Genomic DNA, 16,293 nt, shown 5'->3' with positions numbered 1-16,293 from the left:
GCATGATCATCATCTGAGAGATTAACTTCTGGACTGGAAGAGTCTAAATCCGTTCTGCACGTTTTGAGATCATTCAGTAACATTTAGGGACTCTGCATACAGAAATTCTGTAGCTGTGGATAATTATCATTTCCACTGATTTAACTGTGTCTCAAGTTATATATTGTTCGTCTCTGATTTGGGAGGGAAAAAAAGTACTGAAAAATTCAGTATTTCTATCAACTAAGCTTCTGCTACATATATTATCATAGTGCTTGCCTTTTCTTTCCAAATGTTGTACACATTTAAAGCTTTTACCAATAAGCCTCAACAAGCGCATAATGATTCTCTAAGAGGAGACACTACTTGCATTCAGAAGTTTAGGCACAGTATACTTATCATTTAAGAATTACACGTACAGAAGAAACACTACTTTTAAACTACAGACAGAGTTATAAACAATTATAATAGTCAAGCATTGCCAAATTACTTAAATTAACCTAAAAAGAACTTTTTTTTTTTTTTTTAAGCAACGCTCATACAGGCATAGCTCCAGGAGGAACCCAGGGCCCAAGTGTATTCAATGTGTAGATGATCAATGTGTCAATGTATCCTGCAATTCACATTAATTTCCACAGCTAGCTGCACTCTTCATCCACACGTGAGCCAAGTGATCCACCACTAAAAGTCATAAGAAGCACTTTGAACAACACAGAAAGACAAAAATACAGCAACATCAGAAAGGTAAGTACCTTATTTCTTGATGTTATTATCTGTTTAATGACTACTCGGTCTGCCAGCAGCAACACCTTTGTCACTGAAGAAAGAAGTAATCTTGCAGCCTTTATCACTCCTGTTTTGTCTGTAAAAATTGTGATCTGCCCATCAGATTCCAGATGGTTCAAGTTGGTTATGTCTGTCAATGCTGCAATTGTTTCTCCTAACAAGAAAGGAGAGAGGGTAAAGTTAAACTGGCAGTAAGACACACAGATTAAAATCTAGACTTTTCTCTAACCTTGAAGGTAAGGCACAATGAGGAGGAACTCAGCTTTGGACTCTTACTTCAGGAACAAGAAACAGTTTCACCTTGACGATTGTAGGGATTATCATACGAAGCTTTCTAACCAGAAAATAATAGCACACTCTTAAGAACGGTGACAAATTTTGCCCTCACCCAGTTTGGAAAACATCATAATTTTTGTTTCCAGTGGTAATGCAAACTACACAATCTAAAAGCTCCTGCCCTACAAGACAGTAAGAGAAGTCCCATGAGTCAAAAACTAAAGAATACCCTAAAACCAGAGCAGTAAGCAGGTGCCAAGGCTTGGACTGGGGCCAGGCCAGGGAGAAGTCAGGGGTCACTGCTGATCTCCACAAGCTGAAGGGGCTTGGGTTTTCAGGAATCCTCAGGGACAGAAAAAAGATAGGGCTTTGGGCCCCAAGGGATGACATCTTCAATATATTGGGGACCCAGAAATAACTGTCAATAGGCAAAAAGAAACAATAAGGAAGTTTGTCTGTCAGACAAACAAAGCCTGGACTTTGGGTGGGGAAAGTAAACAAAACAAAAGCCTCCATCCTGAGAATTCAAATGACAGGCTGGCCCTCATTCAGGCTGCAGTTTGAATTTATATAAACTTCATATGATGCCTGGCATAAACCATTCTATTAATTGAGCTCCCAACCCTCTAGAAAAATTATCTTCTTCACTGTTGCCATAAAAACTTTCGACTTCTGGCCGGGCGCGGTGGCTCACGCCTGTAATCCCAGCACTTTGGGAGGCCGAGGCAGGCGGATCACGAGGTCAGGAGATCAAGACCATCTTGGCTAACAGGGTGAAACCCCGTCTCTAGTAAAATACAAAAAATTAGCTGGGCGTGGTGGTGGGTGCCTGTAGTCCCAGCCACTCGGGAGACTGAGGCAGGAGAATGGTATAAACCCAGGAGGCGGAGCTTGCAGTGAACCGAGATCGCACCACTGCACTCCAGCCTGAGAGACAGAGTGAGACTCAGTCTCAAAAAAAAAAAAACTTTCGACTCTGTAATGGTAATTATCTACTAATAAAACAATACAAGTGTTTGCCTCCTCAAGGCTATAACATTCTTGAAACCTCCATACTGTTATAAGTTAAAAAGAATTTAAAAATAATAAACCTTTAACCAACTTATAGTGTTCAAGATCATTTTTTAAAGTCCTAAATATACCTGTGTGCCTAATGGATTGATTTTCTTACAAAAGCCCTCCTGTCAATTCTATTACATATACACAATAATGTGTCTGCTCATAGGCTAAGGATCCTGAGTAAAAAGTATTGGAATCTTAATGGAGAGGCCACAGGGTGAAATATAAGTCAAGGTTTAGAAATCAGTCTGGCAGTCACGGTGGCTCACACCTGTAATCCTAGCACTTCGGGAGGCCGAGGCAGGCGGATCACCTGAGGTCAGGAGTTCAAGACAAGCCTGGCCAACATGGCAAAACTCGGTCTCTACTAAAAAAATACAAAAATTAGCCAGGTGTGGTGGCAGGGGGCTGTAATCCCAGCTACTCAGGAAGCTGAGGCAGAGAATCGCTGGGACCTGGGAAGCAAAGGTTGCAGTCAGCTGAGATGGCTCCACTGCGTTCCAGCCTGGGTGACAGAGTGAGACTTGGTCTCAAAAAAAAAAAAAAAAAGAAAAGAAAAGAAAAAGAAAAAAGAAAGATCAATCTAGTAGGAGTACATAAAACAGTAAAACAGAATGGAAAGGAAAGACTTAAAGTCAGGCTATTGTATCAATTGTGGGTGTGAAATAGCAGGGACCTTACTAGTATAGTAGCCATAGGAACATTAAGAAGATGATTTGGGAGACATTTTTATGAGAAAACATAAAATTAGTACCTGACCAATGATAAGAAGGAAAGAACGAGTGAAAAAATGGCCTCAAAGTTGGAAACCTAAGTTGCTTAAAGAAAATCGGAAGGGCATTGGAAGGGAGATGATAATTTTACTTTCAGACAACAGGAGCTTGAAATAACACAGGAATACACTTGGATGTCTTGTTTATAAAGACAATCGCTGAAGCTCTACAGATAGAGGAATTCTGTGGTAACCAGCCTTCAAGAAGGCTCCCCATGATCCCCACCTACTGTTATGCACAACCTTGTGCTGTCTGTCCCCTCCCACATCATACGAGGGTTGGTATGGTGGAAGTAATGGTATGTCACTTCCAAGCTTAGGTTCTAAAATAACTGAGGCAGCTGTCTGGGTTGCTCTGTCTCTCTGAGAGAAACCAGTTGCCATGTCATAAGCAGCCCTTACTACACAGAGACCTACGTGGAGAGGAAGTGAGGCCTCTGGCCAACAACCATGAGAGGGAGGCTGGAAGCAGACCTGCAGTCCAGTCAAATTTCCAGGTAACAGAGGCCTGGTCAACACACTGACCACTACCTCATGAGACACACTGACACAGAGCCACCCAGTGAAGCCACTCCCTGATTGGTGCCCCCTCAAAAACTGTTTGAGATAGTAAATGTTTGCAGTTTTAAGTTGCTAAGTTTGGGTTAAGTTGTTACACAGCAATAGGTAACTAATACAAAGTTTTGATAGCAAAATATACAGAGAACAAAAGTGCTTAGAATTAACCTTAAAGCATACAGAAGGGGCAGGAGGAAAAGTATCACTTTGCATTCTATCATTAATAGCTAAAAGGATAAAAATATTTCCTCTGATCCTCCGGAAAATGTTAATTTTTTTCTACACCTCTCAACCACAAAAGATACCACATCTAAGCCTGCACATACGGCATTATTCAACCTTTCCTTTTTCTGACTAGACCCCAGGCTTTTTTTTTTTTTTTTTTTTGATACAGAGTTTCACTTTTATTGCCCAGGCTAGAGTGCAAGGGTATGACCTCAGCTCACTGCAACCTCCGCCTCCCGGGTTCAAGCGATTCTCCTGCCTCAGCCTCCCTAGTAGCTGGGATTACAGGCATGCGTCACCACCCCGGCCAATTTTGTATTTTTAGTAGAGACGGGGTTTCTCTATGTTGGTCACGTTGGTCTTAAACTCCCGACCTCAGGTGATCCACCCACCTCGGCCTCCCAAAGTGCTGGGATTACAGGCATAAGCCACCACGCCTGGCCCAACGCCAGGCATTTAACTCATAAGTACGAGGGATAGTAACATTTGGTCAGCTCCACCAGCATGGTCAAATGCTTCCTTAACATTATAAAGTTGTTCAAAGTATAAACTGTTCAGAAATCAGTTCCCTAAAAAAGTCACAAAGCTGTCTTACAGCTTCACAGGTATCATTTTTAATTTATTATATGTAATTACTAGTGTTGTGTCTTAATAGGAAAACCCAAGGTCAATCAAACACAAATATTTGTTGAACTTCCATAGAAAACATAAATATAAACCTTGCCTGGTAGCCAAGTAAAAAGCAACAATATAATGTAAGAGTTCAACACAGGGAAGTAAGAATAAAAATTGATTATTATAATGACAACTAATATTTATTGAGCACATACTATGTGTGAAATGATACAAGCATTACATCAAAACACCTCTATAAACTCTAACAGTCCCATTTTATAGATGAGAACACTGAGGTTTGGAAATGTATAATAGAATGCCCAATATCCCCTGCTTGCAAGTAGAAGCACTAGGATTAAAGTCTAGGCAGTTCGACTCTAAAACTTTAGTTCTTTTTTTTTTTGAGACAGGGTCTCACTCTGTCATCTCCCAGGCTGGAGTGCAGTGGCACCATCACTGCTCACTGCAACCTCAACCTCCCTGGGCTTAAACAATCCTCCCAACTCAGCCTCCCAAGTAGCTGGGACTGGAGGTATGTACCACCACACCTGGCTATTTTATTTTTCTTATGTTTTGTAGAGACAGGGTCTCACTATGTTGCCCAGATTGGTCTCAAACACAGCTCAAGCGATCCGTCCACCTTAGCCTCCAAGTGTTGGGATTACAGGTGTGAGCTACTGCACCCAGCCAGCTCCAGTTCTTTATCTACTGCTTTATATTAGTTCCCTCAAATGAATGCTGTCGTCGAAAAAAGAAAATGATTCGTAGGGGTTGAGTGGGCTAGAAACATTACAGGAGTGATTTAATGAAGTCTTAAGTTTGTATGTGTTAAGAGAAAAAAAGCTTTCTATATTTTACAACTCCAGAAGGTATCATTCTCATACTCTTACCTGAGTGACACTAGGAGGAAGATGACATGTGGAGCCCATGACACCTGATATCTTTCAAAATACTCCATTTATGGAGCTGCCTGGGCGTATGGTACTCATGTCAGTGTACCACGTCCTCCTTTCTCACCTTACACTGAGCACAATGACATGCTACAAAGCCAACAAGGAGCACAGGACTCAGCTTGTCCTTTCATTTAAAAATACTGTACTCCTGCTTTAATCAATGGTTGTTAGAAGAAACAGTAATTTTTTTATTTCTTTTTTTTTTTAACCACAAAGCTTTCTTCAAAAAGAAACAGTAATATGAAGAACATCTCCACATTTTCTGTTGAATTGTCCATTATGTAATGTCTGTTTCATAAGCACCCACACAATAATTTAGTGTCGGGAAAAAAAGTCTCTCCTCTTACAAGCTGGTTTGTTTCCTTTCAACAAACAATGAGATTATATAATCCTTTGTTTCCAACATTTTTGTCTTGCCTTCCAGGAAGTACAAAGATAAATTTCATGCTTAATTAAAATAATAATGTTTGCCAAAGTTTCTGGTTTATTTATTTTCACATCCTATTTTAATAAGTTTATTGAACATGTCTTTTATTGTAAGTGCTTTCATATCCTTTTCTAAAGAAGGAAAAAATATAAATTATGAATAGAATAAGGATATCTCCCCCTGCTTCCCACATAAAACCTATTTTCTATCCCAGTGAATGGCTAGAAATCCAAGACTCAACCCAGGGTCTTCCCTTTCCTTTAGTCAACAACCTACTTTTACCTATTCAACCACCTCAATGAGTATTTTGTGTACTCTTCCTGCTATTTACAGTCCTATTACACTGACTTGGCCTAGCTGGTTTTACCACAAAAGCTTCCCTATTAGTCTCCCTGCCTTCAGTCTCAACCTTCTCTCAGTCTGTCCTCATTCGTTCATTTCCTCCGTACTATCAGAAAGACTTCTATCTAACACAAAACATCTGTGAAATGTTCTTGTTTTGAAAAAACAGAACAAAACAAAATAACACAAAGCAATATGCCTTTCATCTGGCTCCAAATTTCTCAATGACTCCTAGTATAGAATAATAGTTGAAATCATCCACATAACATACAGGACCATGTATGATCTTGTCCACCCCTCCACATTTACTTGGTTTTATCGCAATCACTCTCCTCTCGCTGATGACCTGCTCCTCCCTCAGAGTTCCCCATCTCAGTAGATGGCACCACCATTTGCCTAGCTGTTCATATCCCAAATCTTGAAGTTATCCCTGGCTCTTCTATCACATCCCACATCCAAACCATCAGCCAATCCTATCAACTCCACCTTGGCAATATACCGAAACATAGCCACCTTTCACCACCTCAAATGCTATCATCTAGTCTAAGTCACCATCATCTATCACCTGGACTGCTGTGACAACCTCCTAACTGGTTTCTCTGAATCCATTCTCACACCCCCTAAAATGTATTTTCTATACAGGAGCCACCAGTTAGTTACGCTTTTAAAATACAAATGAGATCATGTCACTGCCCAGCACAAAATCTCCCACTAATCCCTCATTCCACTTAGAACATAGTCCAAAATTCCAGTCTTTGCCTATTCTCACTTTCTCCTTGCCAGGAATGCCCTTCCCCCTTAAGTATCCACATAGCTCAGGCCTTCACTTCATTGCAGTCTCTGCTCTAATGTTCCTTCCTTAGTGGGTCTTCCTAATCCCCTATCCCAGGAGTTCTCAACTGGGGGCCACTTTTACCCCTCACGGGACATTTGGCAATGTCTAGAGCTATTTCTGGTTGTCACATGGTAGGAGAGGGGACCTTCTGGCATCTAGTAGGTAGAAGTTAGTGATGCTGATAAACAAAACATCCTACAATGTACAGGTCAACCCCTACAACAGGGAAGTATCCAGCCCAATATGTCAGTAGCACCAAAGTTAAAAAACCCTGCCCTCTCTAAAACAGCAACTTCATTGGTCTCCTAACTCTTACCTTGCTTTTTTTTTTTTTACATGGTAACTATCACCACCTGACATTACATACTTATTCATTTATAATCTGTCTCCCTCAGCAGAATGCAAGGCCCACAGTGGTAGATTTTGGGCTGATTTGTCCATGCCTATCTCCCTATGGCCTAAAAGAACACCTGGTATATCACCAGCATTCAGTAAATATTTATTGAAAAAATTAATGGATAAATGATACTTCAACAAAGCTGCAGTCCTCAGAACACCCTAGGTTCTCAAAGGCTTCTGTGCTACCATCTATAGAGAACTGTGAACCATCATGAAGTCTGAAGTCACTATGATTTGTTTACTGTAGAATACTAATGGATACTAATGCTGATTTCCATTTCCTATGTCGTGGAAAGTAGACTAATACGTTCTTAGAGAATAGAGGCCACAGCTTAGAGGCCACAGCTCCCACTTCTTTCTCTCTCACATCTCAATGGCTGATGGTGAGGATGGCCGATCACTAACTCTGACCAGTGAAGGAGTCCTATGTTTCAGATTTAGGACTTGATCCAAGCGAAGTGCAATATTTATGGAAGCTAATCCAGACCTTTAATGTTTGAGGCAGCCATAATCAGAGAGCTATATATCATCATTCAAAATAAAACAATAATTTTTCATCATAACCAAAGCAATAAAAATGGTTTGAATAGTCTTCAAAATCAATATCCACCTACCTGCTTGTTTAGCTTCAATACAGGCAATATTTATTTCTTCTTTCAAATCCCAGTTTTCATTGGCTATAGCTTCTCCTACTTTAACAAATCTTCCAACTGCCAAGTTGACAGCTTGTCCTACACGCTGAATTGCTTGCAGAGTTTTATCAGACTTTTTGGTATTATCTTTATGATTAATAAGTGTGGTGATCTAAAAATAAAAGAAAAAAGCAACTTTTATCTCAATACCTCTTTTTTTTAAGCTGTATCACAAAGTCAAAGAAAATTAAGCCTGCATACAGGATAGCTCAATAGACTAGAGATGTTTTAACAGAGACAACCAGCAAAGTATCCTGCATCATTCCTTAGGACAATGTTTCCATTAATTACAACTCCAAGTTCACCTGAGGGCAGTTATCTGGGGCATGCAGTTTATCTGCGGCATACAGTTCCAGAGGCCCTCCAGATCTTTCAGCAAATCTTAAGGAGAAAAGTAGGAGCAGACAGATCATTACATTCAGAAAGTCAAAGTACCTCAGGTCTCGTTTCCTCTACTACGATTTCAGATGCTATGAGAGTAGAGACAGCTCTTCTTCCTCTCCATTCCACTCCGTTGCCTACCATGGTGCCCAGGTTGTACGAAATAGTACTTGTGCCATACATGTTTACCAAATTAACTAGATACTTTAGAATGAGCATTGCAATCTATATTTTATATTTTGCTAAGTTTTGTTGCATCCGACTCAAAATAAATGAAATACCAAGAGTCTTAACACTTGATCCCAGGCCCTGAAACAAAATACAAAAGGTGACAACTTCAGCTCACTGAAAGAAACATAATTCTTCAAAATATCTTAGAAAACTAGTACATGAACTATGCTGACATCTAAGAATATTTATTAAAGAAATGTTGTAGGAAAAACAACTACTGCTCAATGTACATGTACTAGTTTTAAAAGAAGAGCAAGAGAATTACAAGAAGGGGAAGAGAATCACTGTTACTCTTTGCACAACTACTATGTGCCAAGCACTTTATATGTATGTTTAGGTATTAATAATTTAGAATTAATAGACCTAGGTTTGAGTCTTGGCTCGGTGACTACTTGCTAAGTGGTCTAGGGAAATTTAATCTCTAAATTTCCTCAACTACAATATTGTTTTTCATCAAATTCTGAATATCTACTATAGGCCAGTTCCTAAGGATGCATCAATGAACAAGACTAAGACAATCCCGCCCCCATTAGGTTTACATTATGGTAGAATAGCAATAATTCAGTTACACAAAATATATTTGTTGCACACTATCATATCCCAAATAAAATTCTAGGCAAACCTGAAATAACAATCAACAAGAAAGAAAAGCCCATGTTCCCATGGGGCTTACATTCTAGTGAAGGGGGAGAACCAATAATCACATAAATAGGTAAACAAAAAATAAACTTTAATATAATTGTTATGTGCAAAATGTTAGGATAGTGTGATAAAAGTATCTGTATAGCTACCTGAAATTGATTGGTCTTCCTTCTAAGAGGAAGTGATATTTAAGCTGAGATCTAAATGACAGCGAAGTGGTTAGACTGGCAAACATCAAAGGATAAAGAGCATTCTAGGAAAAGAAACAGCGGAGGAAAAAAAAAGCCCTTAGGAATGAGCCTCTCCTGTTCAAGGAATGAGGTGAAGTCGGAAGTGGCTAAAGGATAGTGGGTCGGGGGCAAGTTAAAACCAATATCCAAGAGATGGGATGGGCAGGGACCAGCCTGGAATAAAGGGTTCTGGAATTGGAATAAAGAATTTATATTGGCCAGGTACGGTGACTCATACCTGTAATCCCAGCACTCTGGGAGGCCGAGGTGAGCGGATCACGAGGTCAGGAGTTTGAGACCAGCCTGGCCAACATAGTGAAACCCCATCTCTACTAAAAATACAAAAAAAAAAAAAAAAAAAAAAAAATTAGGTGTGGTGGCACACGCCTACAATCCCAGCTACTTGGGAGGCTGAGGCAGGAGAATCGCTTGAACCCAGGAGGTAGAGGTTGCAGTGAGCCAAGATTGCAACATTGCACTCCAGCCTGGGTGACAGTGTGAGACTCCATCTCAAAAAAAAAAAAAAAATTATATTTTATTCTATGTATTACAGGAAGATACTTAAGGGTCTTTAAACTAGAAAATACTATCATCTCTGTAGTAATTTGAAGTCATTGAAGGGTTTTTTTAAAACAGGAAAGTGATATAATCTCTGCAGTGGTTTGAAGCCACTGAAGGTTTTCTAAGCAGGTGTTATAATCTCTGTAGTGGTTTTAAAACATGTCCACAAATTCTCCCCTCAAGAGGTAGAGCCTCATTTCTCTCCACGTGAATGTGGACTGGACTTGGTGACTCACTTCTAATAATGGAATAAAGTGAAAATAATGGAGTGCTTCTAAGAGTAGGTCATAGAACACATGGTGGCTTTCATCTTATTCACTCACTCACTCACTCACTCTCTGCAGGACCAATCACAGTGGGAGCAAGCCAACTGCCACAGAATGGAAGGCACTCAAGCAACCCTATGGAGAGCCCCACAAGGTAACTGAAGGCTCTGGCCAAAAGATAGTGAAGAACTGAGGCCTCATGCCAACAGCTGAATGAATGAACTTGACAGCAGATTCTCCAGCCCCAGTCAAGCCTTTGGATTACTGCAGGCTTGGTCAATCATCTTTATTTTGATTTTATGAGAGACCTCACTCCAGAACCACCAGGTAAGCCACTCTGGAATTAACCTGCAGAAACCATAAGATAATGTTTGTCGTTTTAACGCACTAAATTTCAGTTAATTTGTTCCACATCAATAGATAACTAATATAGATTTTGGTGCCTGCATCTGGGGTGAGGCTGTAACAAAACTTAAAATGTGAGAGTGGCTCTAAAATTGGGCAGTGAAAGTTAAATGAACTTTGAGTGAATAAAAACTAGAAATGTCAAAGAAACTTTGCAGAAGCATGATGACCTTTGAGGAAGCTGTCTTAGTTAGGGCTGCTGTAACAAAATACCTTAAACTGAGTAATTTATAAATAACAGAAATATATTGCTTTACAGTTCTGGAGGCTGGGAAGTCCAGGATCAAGGCACCAACAGACGTGGTATCTACTGAGGAGGACCCATTCCTCACAAGTGGTGTCTTCTATGTGCCTCACAAGGCTCCCTGAAGTCTCTTTTGTAAGAACACTGATCCCATTCATGAAGCCTCCCTAGTGACATAATCACCTCCCAAAGGCCCCAACTCTTAATACCATCATTATGAGGGTTAAGTTCTAACATACAAACTTTGGGGGAATGCCAACAATCAGGCCATAGCAGAAGCTATGGGTGAAAGCTTAAGGAAAAGTGAGAAAAATCTTTCTGGAAACTGGAGAAAAGGGGTTCCTTGTTATATGGTGACAGAAAGTCACCCTCATTAACATGAAAAGGAGAAAATATACCTAATGAACTGGAAGATCTAACTAAGGAGATGTCAAAGCAGATTTTGAACGTGCTACCTGGTTTCTTTTCGTTGCTTACAGTAAAATGTAAGAGAAGAGAAAAAGTAAAGGAAACACTGATAAATATAAACAAGCCAGAACTTGCTGGTTTAAAAAATTCCTCCTCCATGCTGTGCATGGTGGCTCACGCCTATAATCCCAGCACTTTGGGAGGCCGAGGTGGGCAGATCACCTGAGGTCAGGAGTTCGAGACCAGCCTGACCAACATGGAGAAACCCTGTCTCTACTAAAAATTCACAAAAAAAAAAAAAAAAAAAAAAAAAAAAAACCAGCCAGGTTTGGTGGCACATGCCTGTAATCCCAGCTACTCAGGAGGCTGAGGCAGGAGAATCCCTTGAACCTGGGAGGCAGAGGTTGTGGTGAGCCAAGATCATGCCATTGCACTCCAGCCTGGGCAACAAGAGCAAAACTCCATCTAAAAAAAAAAAAAAAACTTCTCCAGATGGCACACCATACTAAAATTAAGAATGGCTTCCAGGCAAAAATAAAATCTAGGGCTGTGTCAAGAAAGCACCTAAAGATGAAGCTAAGGGTAAGACCATAAAATCTTAAGATCTTGGCCAGGTGCGGTGGCTCACGTCTGTAATCCTAGCACTTTGGGGAGGCCGAGATGGGCAGATCACAAGGTCAGGAGATCGAGACCATCCTGGCTAACACAGTGAAACCCCGTCTCTACTAAAATACAAAAAAAATCAGCCGGACATGGTGGCGAGCACCTGTAGTCCCAGCTACTCAGGAGGCTGAGGCAGGATAATGGAGTGAACCTGGGAGGCAGAGCTTGCAGTGAGCCGAGATCACACCACTGCACTCCAGCCTGGGCAACAGAGTGAGACTCCGTCTCAAAAAAAAAAAAAACTTAAGATCTCAGAAAAGTCCAAGGTGTTGCTTCAGACAACCATTCAGTTAGACAACAGATCCCCTAAGAAGCCTAAAGGTATTATTCCTCAGCAGTCCCAGCAGAAGCCCAAGTTAAAGAAGAGCATATATCAAAGAGACTTGTGGGTGTGGCTTTTGTGTAGTAGAATGAATTCAATATGACTCACAGGAGACAAACAAAATTTTTTAAGATAATCGTATTGACAGAAACACTATCAGCTTGGACTAAAAGGGAATACATCTTTATATGAAAAGAAGCTTTCATACCAGCCCCTGCTCCAAACTTCCAAAGGCAGGCAATAGGCTGAGAAATCTATGCTGCTGCAAACATGAGCTACAATTCATGTAAAAGAATGAAAGAATGACTCAGAGGGCAGAACCAAGAGCCATGAACTATTCCCAGGACTTGAGTCTTAATCAAGGAACTGGCAACATTTGCCCACAAGGAGTTCAGAATACCATAAACCAGTGGCTCCTATTTTTTTTCCATTTTTCAACAGGGGTATATAGCAGTTATTCTACACTTTTTATTTTCTCATTTTTTGAACAGTAGAGTCTATAAGAGGTCATCCTAAAGCTGAAAGATGTTACACTCAAGGAACTACTACATACAAGAAGTCTTTCCTGGATCATATTTATAATAGATGCCAACATCGTGGATTTCCAGCTGATGTTGTGACTTTGGAGAGGATAAGGATGGGGAGAGGTTACTTGCAGGTGGGAATAAGGTAAACAATTTGTGGGCAGAGGTTAGAGCATAGGGAGTTTTAAAATATGTCCACAAATTATTTACTATTCCTCCCTTAAATAGGTGAAGTCTCATTCCCCTCTCCTTGAGTACAGGCTGAACTTAGCTACTTATTTCTAACTAGTAGAATAAAATGGAAGTGACAGTATGCTACTTTTGAGGGCAACTCATAAAGTCACTGTGGTTTCCATCTTTCTTTCTCTCTCTTCACCCTAGGGAAAGACAATTCCCATATCACGAAGACACTTGACTGGCCCAGTGGGAAGGCTCACATGATGAGCCTAAGGAAACTGATGCCAAAAGGTGCTCATTTAAGGTCACACATCTAATAAGTGGTAGAGTTAGGATTCAGAGTCAGACATTTCAATTCTAGAGACCATACTCCTAAACACTACCCTATAATGTCATACAACAACCCAGTGAAATAGGTTAATATTAATCATCCTCATTTCCCCAATTGGAAAATGGGGGTAATAATCATCCCTATTTTACGAATGAGGAGGTTGGACATCAAGAAGTATGGGAGAGTTAGGATTTAAATCCAGATATTCTGACTGCAGAGACTAGCCTCTTAGCCACTTAGCCATTTTGCCTTCTCTGCCTTATAATGTTAACAAGAAGAGTTGGCTGTGTGCAGTGGCTCACACCTGCAATCCCAGCACTTTAGGAGGCCGAGGCAGGCGGATCATGAGGTCAGGAGTTTGAGACCAGCTTGGCCAACATGGTGAAATCCCATCTCTACTAAAAATACAAAAATTAGCTGGGCGTGGTGGTGTGCAACTATAATCCCAGCTACTCAGGAGGCTGAGGCAGGAGAATTGCTTGAACCTGGGAGGCAGAGGTTACAGTAAGCTGAGATCATGCCATTGCACTCCAGCCTGGGTGACAGAGTGAGACTCTGTCTTGAAAAAAATAAATAAGAAGAGTTGATAAAATAATGAAAGTATTGTGTTTAACATAGTACCATAAACAGAGTTTATTGTAAGCGTTCAAAGACATACTATAATTAGCTCTCTTACTTAATCCTCAGGTATTATTAAAGATTAAAAAACTGAGGCTGAGTGAAATTGCATACTTGGCTCACACAACCAATAAGTAGCCTAGTTTAGAATTTGAACCCAGGTTTAAACTGATACCAAATCCCACTTAATATTCCTTCTTTTACTGGAGGTTTTCAATCTTTCCTTTTTTTTTTTAATTGAAATGTTACCTAAAAGCCCATTGCATAATCATGTAAAAGAGTCACAATAATTTTAATTTGGAGAATGACTGTAGGCCATGCTGCTGGGAAGCAGAGAACAAATACAAATCTTATTGGTACCACCTTAATCCTTTTCCACACCTGACAGACTCTAGGGAATTGTTACTATCACATGAAAAAGAAGAGAACTTGCCCAGCATTGACTATTCCAAGCTACCATCTTGGAAGAGACTCTGCAGTGGAAAGGAGTTAAAGTTCTTGCTATAGATGGAATGTTTGTGTCCGATTCCCCTCCCCCTCTGCAAATCCTTACGTTAAAATCCTAGCCTCCAATGTGATGGTATTAGGAGGTGGGGCCTTTGGGAGACGATTAGGTAATGGGGGAGGAGCTCTCATGAATGGGATTAATGCCTTTTAAAAGAGGCCTCAGAAAGCTCTCTCACTCATTTCCATCCTGAAAGAACAGTGAGAAGACAACTGTCCATGAACCAAAATGTGGGCCCTCACCAGATACTGAACCTGCGTGAACCCTGATCCTAGACTACCCAGCCTACATAACTGTCAGGCATAAATTTCTGTTGTTTAAGGCACCCAGTCTATTGTATTTTTTATAGCAACCCAAACAGATTAAGGTGGTTCAGCGTATTAAATATTTCATTTACATAAAGTTTTAAAATTTCAGTTACAAAGAAAATATCCTGCAATTAGGCTAAAATATCAACTATTGTTCAGTTCCAAAAGAAGCACCCTCCCCAGTGCATAATTAGGTGTGGCTGCCTTCCTTTTACTGGAAAGCAGTCTGGGAAATGTTTAATCCAAATATAGCATGCCTTTAAAATTTTATTTAGAGGAACTAAGTCAATACGTAACATACCTTATTTAAGGTCTACTTGTGTTCTAAAATTAGTTTCAAATGTTTTAAAAGGTAGGTTCATAAGTTATACATGTTGATTGTTTATAAAAAAGAAATGGAAAATACAGGAGAGCCTCAAGAAATAACAATTACCCATAATTCTACTATCCTCTGAGAATTCTGGCATAATTCGTTCCAGTCTTGTTTTATACATACAGATACTTAAATACACAGTTTTACAAAATTGAGATTAAACCTTAATTTCCTTATTATATAAAAAATAAGACTAGTTAACATTTATTAAGCACAACAGTACCAGGCACTAGCCTATGTGTTTTACATGTATCAATTCTTTCAATGCTTGCTTCTCCAGTATCTAATAGGTACACACTATTATTACCCTAATTTTACAGATAAAAAATCTGAAATTTGAAGAGGTTAAGTATTTGCCCAAGGTCACAAAGCCAGGGGAACTACCTACACTCTTAATCACTACACTGTCTCTCTTACCTTCCAGGATTATGTTAAGGACCAAGGGAAAGACAACTAGCAAGAGTGCTTTGTAAATTATAGTATGATAAATACAATCTTAGCTATAGTTCTGCAAAAATAGGAGGCATACTAAATTGAGAGTCATAACTTGGAGTTGCCCTGACACCAGAGAAGAGGGCAGAAAAGGCATCCCTTGGGGAAGAAAGAAGATCTGGTGTACTGAAGAACTCTGCTGTGGAATAAAAGAATAAGAATTAGGGTTTACATGATAGCTTCTAACAAAGGGTGTCAAGAAGTGCAAAACACCAAAGCATATCCCAGCAGTTACGGCTATGAACATCATTCTGCCTGGGTTTGAATTCTGGCTCTGCCATGTGACCATGTGGCAAGTTATATAACCTTTCTGCAACTCTGTGTTCTCACCTGTGAAAATGGAAATAGTAATTGTACCCGTCAGCCAGGTGTGGTGGCTCACGCCTGTAATCCCAGCACTTTGGGAGGCCAAGGCTGGCGGATCACCTGAGGTCAGGAGTTCAAGACCAGCCTGGCCAACATGGTGAAACCCCATCTCTACAAAAATACAAACAAAAAAAAAATTAGCCGGGCTTGATGCAGGGTGCCTGGGTGCCTGTAATCCCAACTACTTGGGAGGCAGAGGCGGGAGAATTGCTTGAACCCAGGAGGCAGAGGTTGCAGTGAGCGGAGATCCCACCATTGCACTCCAGCCTGGGTGACAGAGTGAGACTCCATCACAAAAAAAAAAAAAAAAAAAAAAAAAAACAATAAT

At 40.2% G+C, this 16,293-nt stretch overlaps 1 protein-coding gene across 1 annotated transcript in view; it reads right to left on the bottom strand.

The window, feature by feature from the left end:
• The window catches only part of CTNNAL1 (catenin alpha like 1), a 57,683-nt gene that overhangs the window by 34,563 nt on the left and 6,827 nt on the right, over positions 1–16,293 (bottom strand). Inside the window, 2 exon segments of the mRNA XM_017863778.1 lie at positions 732–919; positions 7,841–8,030. Coding sequence (XP_017719267.1) covers positions 732–919; positions 7,841–8,030 — 378 coding nt within the window.

This window comes from Rhinopithecus bieti, unplaced genomic scaffold, assembly GCF_001698545.2.
Source record: "Rhinopithecus bieti isolate Rb0 unplaced genomic scaffold, ASM169854v2 scaffold_73599, whole genome shotgun sequence".
Taxonomy (NCBI): domain Eukaryota; kingdom Metazoa; phylum Chordata; class Mammalia; order Primates; family Cercopithecidae; genus Rhinopithecus; species Rhinopithecus bieti.
Note: the sequence above shows the minus strand (reverse complement) of the source record. Positions and strands in the feature narration are given on the sequence as shown.